A 21248-nucleotide genomic window follows, 5' to 3' on the forward strand; every position below is an offset into this window, starting at 1 on the left:
TCCAAAAAGCTTAAAAATATCTAGTCCAACCTTCCATTTCACATGTAAGACTGGAAGCCTGGAATTAACTGAGCTGCTAAAGCTTCCTATTTGGTGAGAGGATCAGATCCTGCACCCTGTTCTCTAGACTGCCAGTCAAGTGTCCTTTCAAGTACATTGTGCTTTTTCTTAATTCCGAGGTAATTAATAGCACTGGAGTGTATGCCTCCAAAATCACAGCTTTGCACCTTTTTTTTTTTCTTAGTAGGTTCTTCACCCAGTGGGGACCCCAATGTGGGGCTTGAACTCACAACCCTGAGCTGAGATCAAGAGTTGGACGCTTAACTGACTGAGCCACCCAGGCACCCAATGGCTCTGCACTTTTATCTAAGGGAAGACTTTTCACCTGAGCCTGTGACTGCCCAGGGAACATACCCCACCTTCTGCTGCGACTTGTCACCACCCTCTAGCACATCAGCACAATCCTCGCTCAGCCACCCCGCCATCACACCGGATAGAAGCAATTAAGGAAGGAGGCGCTAGCTGCCAGTAATCATTACACTATTGACTTCCATATCTCGTTACTCCTGCCACCGACTACAGCTACAAGCATTCCTAGAGTACCGAGTCCCAAACTTCAGTGTGCATCAAGTACACTTAAAATATTGGTGACAGGATGTTAGGGTCCATCTAAATTCAGGAGGTTGGAGACTAAAAATCAAAATTTTAGTAAGTTTTGCAGGAGACTGAAAATCTTTGCTGAGCTCACTTTCGTGCCCAAGCCCCCCAGTATTCACTGAAGAATATTTTTCCTGTTTGCTTTAGAGCCACGCAGAAACTCTGGATCTTCATTCTGGACCCTGGGTTCTCAGCATCCTCAGCCTTAGCTCTAGAAGTTCCAGCTGGAAGGGCTGATTGCAAATAAGTGTAGAGGTGGCTCTGATTAGCCCACAGCTCTGCTATTGCTTAGAAGGAAAATAATTTTGGCAATAAGAGATTCTTGGAATTTATCTAAAAGAAACCATCAAAATGCGGATGTTTTTTATATATGAAGGTATTCATTACAAAAAAAAGATGTTCATTACAGTGTTAATTATACATTTTACATTTAAGCAACATAACTAAAAACCCTGGAAGAAATGAAAACAAACTTCTACTAGAGAGGGATTATGTAAACTCTGATAAAGTCATTTGATGCAGTATTATGCAACTGTTAAAATGTTGCTTGTAAAACTGTTCGTAATAATATAGGGAAATGTTCATTTTACAATGACTAAAATTTTACAATGTAGCAATTGCATATATAAAATATTCTCACGTAAATAAAGATGCTTTGGAAAAAGTCTGGAAGGAATTGATAAACCCTGATGGGATTACGGGTGGTATTTAGGCAGGCAATATCAAAGAGTGGATATGCATACCAGCTTTGAAGGTAGACAGACCTGATCTGGAATCAAGCCTGACCACTTACTGGCTGTGTGACTTTGGGCTGATGTGACCTTTCTTAGCTTCTGCTTCCTGCCCTGCGAAGCAACGATTAATATGAGATTCCATACAGGGGCGCTCTAAGGAGTAAGTGAGATCACGTATGGACAGGACTTAGCATAAGGTCTGACATATGGTACACGTTCACAGAAGAGTGGCAATTATTATTATTATTATTATTATACTTGTCCTTTCCATAATGGAAATAATTGCATAATGAGAAAAATATTTTGAAAAACATATGGGCTGTTTTTTACTATTTTTTTCCCCTCCTTGAAACATGGTAAAAGGGGATGAGGGACTGGGAGCATCTGGTTGGCTGAAGATCACTGTTGACTAGGGTTTGTTGCACAGGATCTCATGGCTGTGAGGCCATGCCCTTCAGGACTGGGCCCCATTTGGGGGGGTGGCCTCAAGAGCATATATCTGGAAGCTGATGTCCACGTCCCATCGTGGCCTTACCATGCCTGCACTCATGTTTAGCTGCTGACTTTCCCCATCAATTCTTCAACTTCCCAAGGCGGTCATGGACACCAGTCCTTGAGGCTGTACAAGGTTGTTTAGGAGAAAGACACTGAAGATGGGCTGATGGCCATTTGAAAAGTAGGAGATATTCCTCTCATGAGTTGTAAATAGCCTGGCTGAGGGCGGGGCTGAACGGTTGCTGGGTTGGAACCAGTGAGGCCACACTCTCTCTGCTCTCTGAAGCTACCTCCTGATCTCAGCTCCAGCAGATGACACTGGTACCAATGGTCAGGAGGAAATTTAATGGGGGCTCCCAATAGCCCTTTTGTTCTGGTCCTGACAGATTTCAACTTCCTTTCGTTCAACAACTATGGGATAGAATGCATTCTCAGTAGAATGGGACCTGTGATCTGGTCTGTGATAAAGACAGACCTCAAAAGAAGCCACTTCCACCAACATCCTTTCTCTTTTGGAAAGTGTCTGTGCTGGGAGATGGGACAGTATATTTTCTGGCACTCTGTGTGATATCTTTGTTAAAATATCTCCTATTTCAAAGACCTAATGTTCATGTCTGAAACTGTGAGGAAGAAAGTGTGACGTGTTCAACCCTGCCTGTTGTGAACTGGCTTCATCCAAAGATGGAGCTCTCCTCCATGGAGCTCTCCTGAGAGCCAGAAGGCCTCATCCTCATTGACAAATACTACAGAGAAGGCCAGTGATCCACAAATCATCCTCTGGGTGTAAGTGCCACCCACCCAGTAATCTTCCTAATGATGAACATGAAACTGGCTAAGCCTTTTCTTTCCCAACATTTTCTGGTATGATTTCAACCTGAACCATGATCTAAATTATGTTCCCAGTCCATATAGCCCACATTTCAGTGGAACTTGTAAATGTCCTATATGCTAATGACTCTGCCACTGTTCCTTGGTTTTCACATTGAATTCTGAGATCTGTAGGTTAGAGATTGGAAAGATCAGTGTGGTGACTTCTGGATACCACTTGCCTTAACTTATGGATACTGCTTGTCTTCCCCAGGGAACACCCTTCTAGGTTGTGTAGACCCCAAGCTCTATTAAACATCATAACAAATGAACAATCTTCAACCAAAGACCTTGGCCAGTTGATGAGTCACATTCCTCTGGTTCGAAGAAGTGAGTAAATGTTGAGGAAAAAACCATGTCCTTTGAGCTAGATACTTTTCCTTGAGAATTAAATCAACTGGCAATGAGCTAAACCTTAAAGATTGAGGTCAAGAAACACTTGACTCTAAGAAAGGAGAGAAAACAATGATTTGAAACCTTCTGGATTTTAGCAGGATTTTTATATTAGGGTTTTTATATCATTTCCACAAACATACGTTGATACAGAGATGAGTAAGTCATGATTCTTACCCCCTCTAGGAGCTTAGAGTCTAGGGAAGAGAAATGCAATAGAATCCATTAACTTTAATACCAAGGAGAAGAAGAAAGCAACTTTGGAAAAGTACTGAGAAACTCCGGATGACACAGAGTGAAGATGATTCTTTAGAAGCTACAATTTCAACCTAGAAGCAGCCCCTTAAACACCCAGGAAACCAACGAGGCACCTCACTTCTTTACGCCCTGCTGCAAAGTCGATGCATCCCTCCTTTTCCTTCTTATAGGCCCAAGGGGAAATTTCCAATTTAATAAGAGACAAGTTGATTTTTTTCCCCCAAGAGGCTTCCCCTGGGTCCTAACCACAATGGGGCCTCTGGGAGAAGGACTCAGGAGCACCTGGTCCCTCAGGGGAAGGTGACATCTTCTAGGAAGAAAAAAATTTTGCTTGCGGAGGCTGTTTTGTTTTGGTGTGTGTGTGTGTGTGTGTGTGTGTGTGTGTGTGTTAAGTGTCTATGCTGATAGCTAAAAAAGGCAAAGGAAACAACTTCTTTCCTTGAGCTTCAAAGTCTAGAGTATCTCCCACCTCCTCACCTGAAATAACTTCCTTCTTTTTGAATCCCTCAAAGTCCGGTTGAAGATCTACTTCCTCCCAGAGGCCTCCCCTGACATCCCAGCTCTCTTATACATATTTTAACTCCAGGGGCACCTACAGTTGGACCTCTTCTAGTCATCCCTTAGCGGACTGCCTTGCAGGGGCCAGTATGTGGCAAAGCTCTCCCACTTAGGAAGCCTGGCAGATATCATCTCTTTGGAACATCAAAATATCAGAGTAAGTTCGGAACCTTAGCCCCATGCTCCTCTCACTTTGGGGTAGAAAAGTATGTCCCTGGGGTCAGGGGTCTGGGGTGGGGGGTTCTAACTCTTACTTTGGCAACATACTGGACCTGTGACCCTGTGGAAACTATGTTATCAGGTCACTCATGGCAAAATCCAGAATTGTTAAGAAGATCACAATAATATTTGTAGTGGCCCATTACTCTACGTCTTATCTCGGCCAACTTGATTTTTGAGTGTCTTGACAGCAGAGACCGATACTGCAACAATGCCTGGAGTTCTGCCTTCAATTGAGTCAGTTCTCAGTGAATGAATGGAAGCACCCACCAGCATTAGAACATATCAGTCTTTTTCTGCCCAAATCCCATCTGTTCTCCAGTCCTTCATGATGGCAACTGGAGAGCCAAAAAGGCCGTTCAGAAAAGAAATTCTAAGGGAGAGAATTTCTAGGCAACTTCCAAAGGGAGCATAAAGCCCAGATGATGGAATCAAGGCCTACGCCAGCCAGCGATGAGAAGATTTCCTGAGCAGGCAGCACAGTCCACTCCTGTGCCAAGAGCCTAGTTGCTTTGCCTCCTTCGAAAACCCATTACCAAACCATGGCAAGAGAAATTTAATTTTAAAAAGGGAAATGATTAATGTGCTACAGGCATAAAGAAGTGACAGAAGCAGAAAAGCTTGCATACATTTCATTTTTTGAAATTAGACCTATAATTTTTTCATTAAGGGAGGATGCCAAGTTGGGAAAGCCAATGCGTTCTAAGCAGAAAATTAGAGAGAGGTGTACAGAGTCCTGTGAGCGTCACAACCCCACACCTTAGGAAGAGCCCATACGAATGTGGGGCAGTTTACCATCTGCCCCTTTCAACTTGTGGCTCGTACAGGGCTCTAGATTGATACCTGCTTCTGTGATAAGATGGGAAGCATCACTCTGGGTGTGTGTGGAAGAGACCACAGGGCAGCAAAGTCTCCGTCAGGGAGGCTGGTATAATCAGACAAGTGAGGACCATGGCTCGCATGAAAGTCTCCTGATCCCATCCAGTGGTTTTCAGATTTTGAATCTTCTCCACCATTCCTTTCCTTACCACTCCCACACACACCGATCTCTCTAAATCCTACAGAACACCTTGTACCTTCTATATCTAGAGAGCTGGTGATCAGTTATCTGTTCCCAGGACACTGGATCTCAGGAAGCTGGAAAGATCTTCCTGAGCCAGGTCCAAGCTAAAAGGCAATCTAGTGTAACTGTTAAGAGCATGGACACTGAGCCAGACCGTTTAGGTTCAAAAACTGGTTTTGCGAGGTAACTTGGCTGGGCTAAATTGTCCTTATCTGGAAAATGGGGGAGGGAAAGGCTACTGACATACAGCATGCAAGAATCCATTCCCTCGTGTAACCAGTATTTATTACACACCTTCTCTGTGGCCAGTCTTGTTCTGGTCCCTGGGTACACGGTTGTGGACACGCTCTGAAAGAGCTTGCATTGCAGCCCAGGTGGGGATGGGGGAGACAGACCATAAACGTGTAAAGAAACAAATACGAGAGGTAATTTCAGATAGTGATAAGTTACGGGAAGATAATTATAGGTTGGGTGATGTGGTGGGACAAGACATGTGCAAAGGGGAAAGTCAGAGAAGACTTCTCTGGGGAGCAGACATTTGAGCTGAGGCTGGAATGATGAGAGGGAGCCAGACCCAAGATATCTGGGGAAACACATTCCATGCAGAAGGACAAACAAACGAGTATTTCTGGAATGAGCGGATGTTGAATGATTTTTTAGTAGCAAATGATACCTCATGTCCCTAGGAGTCTGTGAAGGTATGGAATAATTCTGTAAATGTGTTTTGAGGAGCCACTATGGACTTGGTGCGTGGTTAAGGTTGTGTTGGGAGGTATAAGAGGTACAAGAAGATTTAGTTAAGGAGTACTTAAGTAGTACTTGCCATCTGCCGTCTACGTGTTTGATCCCTACAGCTCTGTGAGGTATGGTCTATACCCATGACATATGGTCCATGGCCATCCCATATTTTCTCCCCACACACGATATTGTAAGATCATTAGGAGTGTAAATTTTTCTGTCTTGTTCACAACTGTGTGCACAGGGACCAGAACAGCACTTGGCACACAGTAGGTATGGGATAGATGTTGGTGGACCCCAGATAGCCTCTCGTACAGTCCAGGGAACTTTAATCAATTCAATTCCCTTGACAGGATAGAATGAAGGGGCTTAGAGGCTATCTTTGGTAACAAGAGGATTTTAAAAATCAAGTGAATACAGACTTATTCTGAACTTCATTCTACCATTCCTATCCCTAACTAGCACTTTTGCCTGTGATTTTTCAATGACCCGGTTCTTTCCTGTACTGTGTGTGTGTGTGTGTGTGTGTGTGTGTGTGTATGTGTACGTGTGAATTGATAAAAATATCTGTTTCACCCTAGAGAGGAATATGTTGATCTTGCTAATGTAATGGGATCTAACTTTCTTGTTTTTCTAAATGAAATGCTAGGTGAGATATTAGCCAATATAGACACAAATCCTTTCTTCTGGAGTGAACAAGGGTTTATTGTACCCATGAGTCCAAACAGTTTTTAATAACCCATTGAGTCCCCTCAGCTACAGAAAGAATCCAGAGTTATAGAAAAGAAAAGAAATGGAAGTAGAAAAGAAATTATTTTGGAATTATTTGGAAAAGAAATTTCCAAAAATAGAAAAGAAATTCATGAATGCTAGCCATTCCATAATCCTGACTCTGAAAATTAGTTTAGAGTAACAACATAAAAATTCTGTTCATTAACACTCAAGAGAGATGGTACCCTAGCTTCCAACACCTCTGTCCAAGGAGGTCTGCTCCCCAGCTCTCTTTGGGTCTCCATGTCCTGGAAGCCAAGGCCATATGTTAATCATCATAGGTCCTATCAAGCACATCCCCTATACCACTACCAGCAGATTTTGGGGGGTTCAGTTGACTGCACTGCGTGATGAACTTAAGCATTCCTCTGCCCCTCCTTGGGCAGCACATGCAACAAAGAGAAGGTACAAAGCATCGTTTTGGTCAGACCATTCTCTAGCGATAAACATAATCTCTAGAAAATGTCTAAGATAAAGCAGTCCTCTAAGAGAGACCTCTGAAGGTTAAGGACTTCTGCATAAACAGCAATATACAGGAAGCCCGACTCCTTTCCCACTCAGCTTCAATTAAAGAGAAACATCTGCCTTGTTATCATCTGGGAGATCGGTGGGCACCGCAGGCAGACAGGCAGAGAAAGCCTGAATGTGGACAGGGGCCAGGAACTGGCTATTTGATCATCGAAATCCACTGTGACCATGAAACCTACTTCGGCAAGGAAAAAAAAAGTGTTTACTCACTTACAAATTCCCATGATCCTTAACAAAACAACTGCCTTTCCTTTCATTTCCAGCAAAACATGTGATATTTAGAGGGGAAGAGGCAGAGTCCAGCTTGTCCTCTAGGCTTCAAAATAATTTTACACATCCTGAATCTTCCTTCATAAATAGTCAAGGTTTTGTCTCCTCTTCGGTTTCCTTCTCTCCCTTGGCTTTTTTCTTCTTTTGTCTCTAACGTCATTATTTCACTCAACAGGAAAACAGAAAGGGAAAGTTCAGTGCAGAGTCAGAAACGCTTCTTAAAAACATAACGTATAAAGTAGAAAACTTTTCTTTTCCATTAAGGTTCTAGGAAGAGTTCCAGAGCCTTAGAGAAATGGTTCCTTCATTAGATCAGATCAAACCGATCAGAGTGAGATCGGTTTGGATGACTATAAGCTGTCCAAGGCCTAAGATTCTAATAGATACAAGAAGAGAATCTTCATTGATCATGAGGACTGTTTTTTTCATCAAGCGAATACAAACTTAGTCTAAGCTTGGTGATGAGCCATTTCTACCCAGTTTGAAAGACTTGATAAGTGAGGGGCCTTATGTCACTTGCCCGGAAGAACAGCAAATCAGACACGTGAGCCTTGATTCATACCAGGTGATTTGTAAGCCCAACAGTTGCCCCCGCCCTCCCGCCCCCCGGCTGTGCTATCCTCCCTGGGCTTCAGCAAGAGACATGTTTCAATACTGATGTAGCCACCATCTCCCTAAGGGTCACCAGAGCTCATGGTTTCTTGCACGTGGACTAAATGCCAAGACGGCAGCCCATCTCATCTCCGCTCTTTTCAGGTGAATTACCATATCCTTCCTTGAACCCCATACCATTCCTTTGTCAAGGAACATCCCCCCCACCACACACACATACACACACACACACACACCCTTATTCCAAAGAACTCAGAAGCATGACTTTTGTCTCTTTGCAACTCAAAACTCAGACTAAAATAAGCCATATCTTTTATTACTTCTTCAACCAACCGTGTCTTCATTCACTTAGTTCAACTCACATTTAAGGACTGATTTTGTCTCATTTATATGTATTGGGTCGATCTTGTATCTCTCTGGTAAAAGCTAGTACCTTAAAGTTGTCCATTCATCTACGGGACTGCACACGCCTTTGTTTGGATTCAGTTGTCAATGCTTCGCACATGTGAAATCAGCCCGTGTGATATTAAGGTAAACATAGTGCATTACAAACTGGTGGACATTTTATTGTTCTAACTGGGATAACAGACAAAATGTTTGCATGTGTGTCTGTTTTCTCTGCAGAGCACAGACAATAATACAATATACATGACAGTATCTGTTTTATAAAAGAGGAATCAAATTATAAGAAGCGGTAAAAGCGAGATGGGGGAGCGGAGGAAGAATGCTGTGTGTTTGGAGATTCTAACAGGACAGTGGGGGCAGGAATTACGTTTAGGGTAAAGATTCTTACGAGAAAAACTGTCATTCTTGAGGTCACTTTCCCCTCATTATTATTATAATCTCATTTCCTAATTGCATGTGCTACACAGCCAGTCTTCACAATGCTTTCACGGGGGAGTCTGTTGCTTTAGTTTTAAGAACAGTCGATTCTCTTGCGCTGAGAAAAGAGCACACGGCCTTTAAGAGCATTGTAACTGACAAGAAGGAAGGATTCGGGCTTCGAGGCTGAGGCTTTTCAATCACCTGTCATTAATATGATTCAATTTATGCTTATGTCATAGGTTTAGACATTGCACAGCGCTGTAAAGCGGGGAAGGGACTTGAATAAAATACAGGGAAGAAAGCAGATGGTACGCTATCAAAACCCTTCAAGCCTAAAATAACCTTTCCCAAGTAAGGAGGATAGTTAATTAAAACCAGGATATATTTACTCAATTCTGAATATCTCAATGTAAATAAAAATCAAAATGACACCACTGTAATGTGGGACTAAATGATGAAATTTCATCTATTCTATTTTTCTTTAATAGTTTCTAATCAAACTTTTCATTAAACAGCTTCATAAAATTCCACAGAGAATTTATTTATAGGGATTCACTGTAGATTTAAAAGCCTTACTTTTATTATTCAATTAAACTTGTTATTCAGTGGACAACACTGAAACAATGGGGGGGAGTGGGGAGGGGGGAGGTGTCTGAGCAGTTGGGAAAGGTAGTCACACAGAGAAAATGTGGCTCATCCTTGCCCAGGAAAGCCCAGTTCCAGGTCCAGAGGAACTGCCTGGGATTGTCCCAGCCTTGGTCCACAGACTCAAATTCATGTTCCCCTGGTGGAGAGGGCACCAGACCATTTATTAAGGGTAAACAAACCTAGGGGAGGCCAACAGCTGACCCACGGTGAAGGCAGCCATTCCCAACATGGAGAGTCAGGACATGAATTATAAGTGACCCAAAACTTTTCTATTAGCCTTTCTCCCTGATTTTTTAAAACCAGACCCAGTCCTGCCTTTTTCATGAAGTTTTCCCTGACCCCTCCTCCCATGATCACCCCCACGCGCCCCCACCCCCACCAGCCCTACTGCTAAATTCCTCCCGCGCTTGCTTTCTACAACACTCACCGAATACTTAATCATTGACTTTCTTGCAACATTAGTTAACCTTTCAGGTGCATTAATCCTGTCTTCCCCAATTAGATTTTTAAATCCTCCAAACAAGAAAGAACTGTGTTTTATTTATCTTTTGAACACCCTCTCCCGCCCCCCTTCCATAATCCCATTTAATAGAAGAAAGCAAAAAATATATTAGTTAATAAAATAAACATTATTTAATCATAGGAAAGCAGACACTGTCCTTTTGCAAAGGGCCTTGCAGGTACTTTATGGCAATTTATGAATTTCATGTGTCAAAAGTGTAGCTGCTAAATGCTATAAACTCTTTGCCATCAGGTCCACCATTCATCCACCTGGTGATATGGCTAATAAAATTTGATTTTTACAGCCCAGGCATACTGTTACCTAAATTACATTTGACCAATTACTGAGTCGCCAAAAGAGTGGTACAGAATATATACTGTGTAGAAAATTCATCTGTGGGCCCCCTGGCACCCGCGGTAATCTGACAGAAGTGTTTTGGTCATCTGGCAGTGTTTCATATTAGGAACATTTGTTTAATGCTAGTCACTAATTAAATTTATGTTCTTCTACCAACTGTTAGTTGGTTGGAGAAACCCAACCCCACGTTTTAACAAACCCCTTCACCCATGTTGATTTCAAATACAACCAGTTGGAGGTTTAAAAGGGTGTTCTCTGGAAATTTAGTTGGAGGACCAAGAGTGGAAGGTGGGGGAGGGATGTTGGCAAAGGTGTTCAAATCAGGTCAAAAATAAGCTTTTTTGGGGGGGGAGGGGGTCACTTGCTAAAACGAAATACTACATGAAGTGCAAACTATTTGAAGTACAAACTCCACAAAAAGAAAAACCTAATATTCTAATTATTAAACTAACCATCTAGAAGCTCTTTAAAGGTACCTTTATTCCAAAAGAAAGTTTCCACTTTAAGAGGCTGGAGAAGAAAAACAGCATTAAAATTAGCTTTACCAGAAGAAAAGTTCAGGAAAACATTCAAAAGTCAGATGCCTGTGTTTGTGGAGAACATTTAAAACTAATTTAGTAACTCTTAACAACCATTGTGATCACTGTTAAATTGGAACTTCTTTCTATTACCAATTCCAGACGCAACAGCTTTGAAGCTCAATGACTAATGTCTTAAATTAGCCAAAAAGGTTAAAACATTTTTCATTATGTTACATTATGATACCCTAACTCTGACTACTCTTAAATGAGGGAAAGCATTCTTTCAGTTTTATTTTGTGTCAGGAATTTACAGACCTCTTGAGTGGCAAGCAGGACAGAGGGTTTGGGAGTAGGGGATATGCGAGAAAAAAATAAAACAAAACACAAAAACACTCTGAAAACAGAAATTAAACACCCTGAAATTAAAAAGGGATGATTTGTAAATGCAGATCTGGAAAGAGAGGGCATTTTTTGAAAAGATACATTGGGTTCATTCACCTACATGACGACAACAGTTGAGTATTAAAAATATGACACTGAATTCTTCTTGGAAGTAGGAATAAATAACTTGTATAAAGACTACTGTTCTCTTCTAGACTGACAGTCATCTGGTAAGGCAGAGTTGGGAAAGGCATCTGAAAAAAAGTTTATAGGGAAAAAGATGCCATGTGTGATGAACCGAGGTCCCCTCCCTCTTCCCCCCTTCCTTCTTGGATCATCTCTTCATGACACTCTTACTTACAAGCCCTCTGCAGCAGGTAGGGGGCTGCTGGGTCACAAATAATCAGAGTACGGAGGCCACAGTGGATTTCCCAAACCATGCTGAGGCCTGTGACAATTAAGCAGAAAAATCTGAACCTGAATAATCCACGAACTGGGGAGGCCTGGGAAAACCTTAACTCACAGAATCAAGGACTGTTCTGATATTCTGACTCAAAGTGACCCTGTCAATGCTCTCTCTGGGCCATGGGTCTCAGCCTCTTGTCATCCCACATCCCCAAGAGGAGATTTCAGCATGGGTCAGCCATTAGACCATCATTGGTCAGGGTGGCCAATCCCAAAGCAGGGGGTAGGGTGAGGTTGGGGGATGGGTCTCATGCCTCTGTAAGTACAGGAATTTCCAAGGAATATGTCTAACTGGATAAAGCACCCCCAGGGTATTCTGACATCCCTGCCCAGTCTGCTGAGAACCGCTGATATGATCCAATCTCTTCAAAAAACAGATGAGAAACTGAAGATGTGAGAGATGTGAGCCTGGCTTGCCTCCAGCCATTCACTGCGTCATGCAAAGTCTCCCAAAACTATGATATATCTTTGCCTGTGCGTCTATCTATAGAGACACATGACCGATCAGCTAGGAGAGATGCAGACAAAATTATGTGTGCATATATCCATCTTTGGGAGGCTTAGTGTATAAAGATATATATAGATAGATAGATAGATATCTGAATATAGATAGATATATAAATATCTATACATATTTTCATACACTGTGCCCACCAAAGATGGATATATATGTGTATCCATACATGTACATGAAAAAATTAAGGGGCGGAGGGATCTATCATCAATCTTTTTGTTCACCTTATAGTACTGAAGTGGTTACAATGGGTGCCTTTTTATAGTTCCTTATCACACTGAAAAGAGAGAGATCAGTTAAAACAAAACAAAACAAGCCAGTATCTGAATAGTCGAAGCCTTTTAAGAAAGAACGAACATGAAAGCTTCCTGTCCTAAAGTCCAATTTCAAGGTCGACCAAGCAACTTCAGACCCTATACTGAACAACAAATTCTAAATAATCACCCTTGACCCTAGCAAACAGAGGCCACCCAGGAGGCAATGGTGCTTTATGCCATGACAATTTGGGGGAGGGGAGGGGCTGGTGAAAATAAGCCTTGCTCCCCATCGCAGCTCTGCACAAGAACCCAAAACAAGGAAACGCACACATATGCACAAGATTCATGTAGGAAAGCAAACAAAAGACTCACCAAACTCATCGCATATACTCTCATTTTCAATGAGAGTTGGGTGGTCGAAGGTGTCCCGACAGTACAGGATCTGAGGGTTCTTGCTGACCACGGCGATGCCCCCCAGGGCTAGCGCGAACTGGTCCGTTAGAATGGAAGATGGTTTATCCTGGATGCGCTTTAGCATCGATCGGTACCGACAGTACTGAGGGTAGCTGAGCACGATCACGTTCGTTTCCTCCTCGTCCTCCCCTAGACAAAAGAGAAAACACTTCTGTTACCCTCTTGCCTCCCACAGAGAACCGTCATGGCCGTGGCCTAATTACGGTGGTCACTCTGTTTTGTCATGAAAACGTGTCTTCCGTGAGACCCTGACACGGGTTCTTTCTCTCAGTCTGGGAGCGCCAGCATTCTCCCAGCCCCATCTCACCACCCTGGTGGTTCCACTAAAGGGACCTCTGGTTACCAGCAGGGAAGAGGAAGGGTGGAGGGAAGAAAGAGTCGGGGTGACCCCCAGAGACAGATGAAGCAAGGTTTGGGTCATCAGCAAACAGCAGAACCAAAAAATTGTTTTTCCAAGGGTCTGATATATATGTATTTCAAGCATTAAAGTCATCATCACAGGAAAAATTGGAATTTTGTTGAGCTGCTTTCTACATATTTCCAGTCGGCTCTTTCTTTAGACTGTATAATCTTTCAGTGCTAGAAGGCCCTGGAAGGGTCATCTGGCCCCAGAGAGACGACCATAAGTTCAGATAGCGGCATCAACTAATCTGGTGGTGGTTAGGGCTGTCGACAAATATTTCTGGTTCATTACGTTCTCGTGGAAAGACCATGCATGCCTCCTGTCCCATGGTAGTCAAGTGGCCCTGTAACTTGTTGGGGCCAATAAAATAGGATAGAAGTGAGTGGCGACTTTAGGGGCCCGTGTCTGACTGACAACACTCTCCCTTTCTCTTTGTCCTGCACACCTATAATAATTCAAAGAGTGGCTGAGCTGCCACTCAGGGTCTTAGAGCAAGAATCACACGGAGCAGAGCCCCTTGTTGGTCGGAAATGGAAAAAGAACACAAGCACAAAAGAAACCTTCCTTGTTTTAAGTGAGGGTGTGATCTGGGGGTTATTCGTTTTTGTAGCATGATCTAACCCGGACTGATTGATCCGTCTACTCCCCCTCCCCTCCCCCCTTCCCATGCTCCCTATCTTCTAATGTGCCTCAAACCCATCTGGTAACTTGGCACAACTCCGAGAACCATGCTGAGAGGACTCCCCGAGCGTCCTGTGACAGCTCCATCAGAACCAACTTAGCTCAGAACGTTTCAGCAAGTTTCATGAAGCTCCCTTTTACAACGATCTTACCGCTTATCTACACCTCTCGATATTAAGCGCTTATTTATAAAAACCAGATTCGGCCTGGAGGACCCCTTCCTTCATCTTGAGCTTGAGGAATGGCAAAAGCTCCCCTCTGATAGCCTGCCACCTGGATCACGTCAAGCCGAGTCTCGGCTCCATGACCTAGTCTGCCATCACTCCCTATAACCACACCATCGGGGCGTTTGTGAGCAATTCCCAGATATGTCACTGGCTTATCCAAAGAGAAAACGCTCAATATTTTGAGTCCTTACCATGCTGCAGGGAATTGCACAAGACAGTTGTTAAGGATACCAACATTATCGTGGCCATCTGGTAACCAGTGGGAGACAAATAAGTAAGGACAGAACAAATGATGGAATATAACCAGTACCAGCGGAAGGTGTGCATGTGACCTTCTCAGATAGGAGGCCAATACCCAGATGTATCTCTAATTATGTTCACTTAGTTCCTCCGGCTGGAGGCTTCTCCGAGAATGGAGATGTTTCGCTGCTTTCAAGAGGACATCTTTTAACAGTTTACGTTTCTTAGACGCCTGTCTGGGCTGCGGGCAGCCACTTTGTCAGCTGGCATATTTAATTACAAGGAAATATATTTATATTGAACGCAAGTCCCCAGATGAAGTTCAGTTTTTAAATGCTGATATACGTCCCAAGACATTTCGGGTTGAGATTTTTACTGCAGACCAAGACACGAGTTGACACTTCGGGTTCAAATCTGTGCTTTCTGGAGAGTTAAAGCACAAAAGGTTTGACTGGAAATATTCACCAAACGTCATTATTAGAGTATCTCAGTCCTATTCAAAGAAGCAGCCCCTGAATGTGTCAATGGTATTATTATCCTCTATTTGTCCAAGACATCGTGGATGAGGGGGAGGGGCATAACCACGAACCCCCAGGACCTGTATTGGCGGCTCAGCACCTAAGACCATCTCCTGCAAAAAGTAAATACTGTGCACATCTGCACACAGCTCCCAGAAGTCTATCTTGCTTGTGCTATTGGCTTTCTGTACTGGGGGGGAGCGCTGCGCTAGTACCTCCAAGTTCTTGAAATGAGATGGGGAAGTCCTGCTTTTCAGGTTGAATGATAGCAAAAGAATGGAGGCGTTAGAGTTTGTTTTCTAACAGGTGTCCCCTGGATTCTTGGGAGCTTTTCACTTTCTTCTCATCCCCTCATTCTCTTCCCGTTTTTCTCCGACCATTTTTCATGATAATACCATTTCTAACTTCTTAGTTCTCTGTTCTAGATGCAGTCAGCTCCCTGGCCTCTTTGGTGCTTAGAAATGATGTGGGTTTTTTGTTTGTTGTTCGGTGGGTTTTTGCTTTTGTTTTCTCTTCACCTCCCCCTAGCTTGAAACGCTTATCCTTCTCTCTTCATGCCGTTCCCAAAACACAGGCCAAGCCAGGAATCCACTTTTAGTTGGAAGAAAAACCAGCAAGTTCGCTCAAGTCCGTGTCCTGGAAATGTGTCCTATGATGGAGACAGTATCGCTCAGAGCAATCCCGGGCCTGCATGCCCTGGGATCACAGAGGGCAACTGGGAAAAGGCAGACTCGAGGGGCTCATCTACAACCACTAACTCAGAATCTCTAAAGTTGGGGCCCAGGAATTTACATTTTTAATAAGCTTCTAGGTAACTCATGTACATTAACCTTAGAAACTACTACCTCTGAGTCAGAGTTTAGCTTCTTGCACAGACTTATAGTAATTTATTGAGTTTGGGTTTTGCTATCTCTCTCTCTCTCTGTATGTATGTGTGTGTGTGTGTGCTCGCGTACACACACACACAAAGATCTTCCTCCACTTTTGATGGTCTTATGTCCCGACCACCTCCTTGACAGTTGAAAATACCCTCAGTTGCAAATGCATTGAATACATCTAACCTACCAAACACTGTAGCTTAGCCTAGCCCACCTAAGATGTACTCAGAACACTTCTGTTGGGCAAAACCATCAAACACAAAGCCTATTTTATAATAAAGTATTGAATATCTCGTGTGATTTATTGACTTCTGTCCTGAAAGTGAAAAGTAGGATGGTCGCATGGGCTCAGGACGGTTGTGTGTTGCACGTTCATCCCCGTGAGTGCATGGCCACCTGGGAGCTGCGGCTGGTTGCGGATGGCCAGCACCACAATGTGATCGAGCCACACAAATCGGCAGGCTGGGAAAAGATCCAAATTCACAACTCAACGTACACTTCCTACTGAACACATATCACTTTTACACCATTGTAAAGTTGAAAATTGTTACATTGAAACATCACAAGTTGGGGTTCCTGAGTATATATATACTTATAACCTGTTTTCAGGTTTATGCTTCTAGCCAAAGCACCCCCCCCCACCCCGTACGCAGAACAGAATCTAGGACCAAATTCTCTTCTCCTTGTCACTCTCCCAGGATTGCTGCAGGTAGCACAGAAAACAGCAAATTAAAAAAGACTCCATAACCAAAAATAAGAGGGACAGATGCACTGTTGGTTTAGAAATACTACCATAATTTCCGGTACTGATAGGAAAACAAAAAATTTACACACGTCTTTCACAAAACACAGCTCTTTTGCTCTTCACAACAACCCTATTTGTAGGATTACTGCTCGTGAATATCCCCCAGTTCGGAGGTGAGATAACAGGTTCATACACCCAGAAAGCAGAAAGTGACGGATGTGAGACTGTCACCCAGTCTTTTAAATGCAAGTTTGATGAGCTTTTCCTTATGACAAAAGAGTCATAAATATGAATAACAACATTATTATGATCATTAAGGTAATACTTTGATTTCTCTTCCTACATGGGTGTGGTTGAAAGAAAATCTTTGTTTATTTGACATTATTATTAGAGACTTAATTAAGGTACAGTACTGGGGATGAGGGTGACGGCCTTTGGTCACGGAAAATACGAAACTTCTGTGTCATCACAAACTGCACAATTCAGCCAGTTATAGGTCAGAATTCCACTCCAGTTAAGTTAGCTTGTTGTGATTTTGGAAAACTGCAATTCACACGGCCATGATTTAACAGTAGGGACACATCTTTTATGCACAGTGGTCCCCTCCTTACCAGAGGTTTTGCTTTCTGCCGTCTGTGGTCAACAGCAGCCTGGAAGCAGACAACTCTCCTCCCGACACATCATCAGAAGGTCAGTAGTAGCCTAACGTTATATCACAGCGCCTATGTCAGTCATCCCACTTCCTCTCACCACTCAGGCATTTTATCGTCTCACATCACAGGAAGAAGGGTGAGTACAGTACAATAAGGTATTTTGAGAGAGACTACTTTAGTGTCCAGTTTTACTGTTAGTTATTGTTATTAATCTCTTACTGTGTTTAACTGATAAACATTTTCTTAGGTTGTATGATTAGGAAAAAAACAGGATAGATAGGGTTTGATGTGATCTGTAGTATCAGGCAACCGCTGGGAGTGTCAGCATGTACCCCCCATGGATGGGGGGTATTACGTATATCTCCTTCCTACTGTCTACCCACATAATAGGAAATGAAGCCAACTTTAGGTTGTGCAAGCCCAGAACCCCTGTGCCTCCTGAACCTCTCCCATACTAAGAGGCTAGAAGTGCAGTTGAGACCTGGTTTAATGTGGCAATGTTTAATAATACCAAAACAAAAATTATGATAATTTTGTTTCTTATGAAAGGAACCCTCCATTTGGACCAGAATTTTGGCATTGTTTAGACAGAGGCAAATTTCCAACCTTACAATTAGACATGCCCAGAGGAATTGCCTTTAATATTTACAGGAGGGGAAAAAAAAAGGAAAAAAAAAAAAAAGAAAGAAACTCCCCAAAAAGCAGACAAAGCCCATGAGACTCTCAGGACTGCTAAGAAAATTAACAAACCATTCTAGGTGAGAGTAAAGAGAAGATCCAGAGTAAAGGTGAGATCTGGAAGAACCAACAATTCATCTAGGGTAAAGTTTCTCTGAGGTGTCTTCAGAGAAACTTTACCCTAGATGCAGTTAACTAGTGCTTAGTTAACTGGAGAAATATTTTTTTCCTCAAGACAAAGCATGGTCACCTTCACATGAAAAGTATGTATAACAGAGAATAAAATTATGAGTTTGGAAGAGCTTTCCAGATCTAAAATTCTATGATCCTATAACTTTCCCCTAAGCCTTTGCATTAAATTAACTTCTTCCTCATACAGCTACAAAACTATTAAATTGTTCAACAGCTGTCATATTTTATTTTGCCCTAGTACACTAAGAAACAAATAAAGCCAAACAACCCTTTCAAGAATTCTTATTTAAATTCCTTAGCTACTTCTTTCCTCCTTATGCATTTCATGTACGTATAAACAAACATGCGTATGCAGCTACCCATGAAAGAGAAGCTGCCAATAAATGCTGCATAGGACATTTTCCCCTTTCCAGTTCATAATAGGTCTAGCAGATAAATCTAAGAATGAATAAAGAATGAATAAATTGCACATTTGTTTAGCAAAAGACAAACAAAGTGTTCCTGGAACAAAGATTTTCTTTCAACCACACCCACATAGGAAAAGAAATCAAAGAATTACCCCAAGGAATCTTACTCTAACACACTTGAGTCAGTGGTAGTTGGTTGGGTTATGTAGGCATACCCAACTTGATTTCTGTCCACAGAAAATGATCAGCAATAAATTGTTGGTCCCAAAGACTGAAATTTTCAACCATATTATGATATTCTATTAAAATGTCATCCTATTCCTCAATTCTCCCCTCCACCAATAAAAAAAAAAAAATGCCTATTTTTAAATGAAATATTCAAAGGGAATAAGAGACCCAAAATTACTAAACCTCATTTCAACTTCAATGAGAAGAATTTTGCCTATTAAAAGTTAATACCTAAAGTACACTGCTTGTAATGCTCAACCAAAATTACTCTAATCCTGTGCTTATATCATAATTACACGTTTTGTTAACCTCTCTCAATGTCAATTTTTCACTTATTTATATATTTTCAAAGTCCAAAACAGAATTCCACAGAGAAACTGTAATTATAACATGAGACTCCACCCAAGCTTTTCAAACAGTAACTGTATACCATTGCTTTAATCCTCAGAGTTGGGCTGGGAATGGGGAAGGGGTGGGGGGGGAGAGGGAAAGAGCAGGCTTTCATTCTGAATAGCACGTTGCTCAAGTTGTCTTTATACAAAGAGAGATGCATGAAATAGCAAACACAATGAATTAATGGAGCATTGACTTTCAAATATCCATAATGCTATTTTTTTTTTAAACAGATAATGGTGGCCAAACGCACAGGAGACGGAAAACATAAATTCTGGAGGAGGAATCTGCTTTTATCTTTTACACAACATTTAGAAATGTAACTTTCTTTTTCATTCTGGGGGGGAGGTGGGGAGAAGGGAAGGCTGGTTTCGGAAACATCACACTATTATGCTTACTGAAAACCACTATAATCTACTTCTAAAATCAGTAAGCTTTAAAAAAAAAAAAATCTTAAAAAAAAATCTTTGCACCAGGATTTTATAGAGCCTGGTGGAAAAAGTATGCATGTTCCTTCCTGCACCTAATTACCTCAACTGAAAAATCTGCCAAGTATTTTGCCCTTTAGTTCTCTTAATCGTATTAGGGCAAATGCATTTGGATGCCAGTAGAAACAAACATTTAAAGATTTTCACTTAAAAGATTCCAAATATGTATGAAAGCTACACTTGAGACACAAAGTCCCCAGTCCTTCAAAGACAACATAGCGTGTTCTTTTTTTTCCGCAAGCAAATATGAATTTGCTCAAGTTATAAAACTTGATGTCTAGTTTTGAGACAATTTAAGTAAAATAATGTCAATACGAGAGGCTCTTACAATGATTTATGCTTCTTTCTGTTACTTTATTACATTAGGCATTCCTTTCTCAAAGCTTTATACTTTTCAACTTGCTCCTAGCAACCAACCAACGGTGAAGCATCAACTTTATGTACCTGGCACCAGTCCAATTCTTACTGCTATTGACAATTATACTGAAGTTTCCATTTAATTGCTGCTCTGTTGTGACACTGAATATTTGTCATAATTAGGCATTTCCTATTTTCTGTCCATTCATTTTTGATTATTACCAAAAAGGAACATTTTTTTTAAAATTTCAGAAAACCTAGGCATGAAAATTCTACAGATAAGAGCAGCTACAGCTGTTACTATCATTACCAACATTGTAACATGCAGCAAAAACAAAAAACAAAAAAAAAAAAGAAAGAAAGAAAAAAAATAGAGAGAGAGAGAGAGAGAATATAATTTCTCGGAAGGTAATTTTCCTTTCAGTCTAAGTGCTCTTATTCATCTTACAGTTACTCAATGATTTCCTGTTCTAATTACAGAACATTATACAGAAAGACATTTGTAAAAGCAAAATGCAGCAGTGCGTATGACTACATAGCTTGGATTGGTTGAAAGTGTTTAAAATTCCAAAGTTGTACATCAACTTTATCAATTCCTGAATGCAAGTCCGAGTCCGTGTGTAACACGTCCCACCATATTTCTACATCTCTCCTAAGGCAGTAAGCTTAGTACCCGAAGTAAGTACACATCAAAGGGGAAAATACATTTGCAGTTAAACTGATGTTGAAGAGTTGGGGTAGGGGAAGATGGGTTGTTGGTGGTTGTTTTTTTTCCTCCCCCCCTCATCAAAGCTGTTCAACTGGAAGCATGCCAAGACAAGGAGTGGAAAGTATTAATAATAAAAATAAATTAAATGCCTGATTAAAAGGGAGAGAGCACAAGATTCCATCCGGAATAGAAATGAAAATGCCACAAACTATTTCATAAAAACAGACTGTGACGTAAATTACACATCAGGATTGCACTGTTGTGGTTATTTTGAGAAATGGTTTGTACTGTCAGTCAGCTGCTGCTGCCCTACCCTTGCTGATTTTGTAATTCTCTACCCAGTA

General features: G+C 41.8%; 1 protein-coding gene across 1 annotated transcript in view; it reads right to left on the minus strand.

Moving 5' to 3' along the window:
* Positions 1–21248, minus strand: part of ARID5B (AT-rich interaction domain 5B) — a 178034-nt gene that overhangs the window by 77770 nt on the left and 79016 nt on the right. Inside the window, exon 4 of the mRNA XM_004765679.3 lies at positions 13006–13236. Within this exon, the coding sequence (XP_004765736.1) occupies positions 13006–13236 (231 nt within the window). The remainder of the gene's footprint in view (positions 1–13005; positions 13237–21248) is intronic.

This window comes from Mustela putorius, unplaced genomic scaffold (genome assembly GCF_011764305.1).
Source record: "Mustela putorius furo isolate JIRA1106 unplaced genomic scaffold, ASM1176430v1.1 tig00003949_pilon_pilon_pilon, whole genome shotgun sequence".
Classification (NCBI taxonomy): Eukaryota; Metazoa; Chordata; class Mammalia; order Carnivora; family Mustelidae; genus Mustela; species Mustela putorius.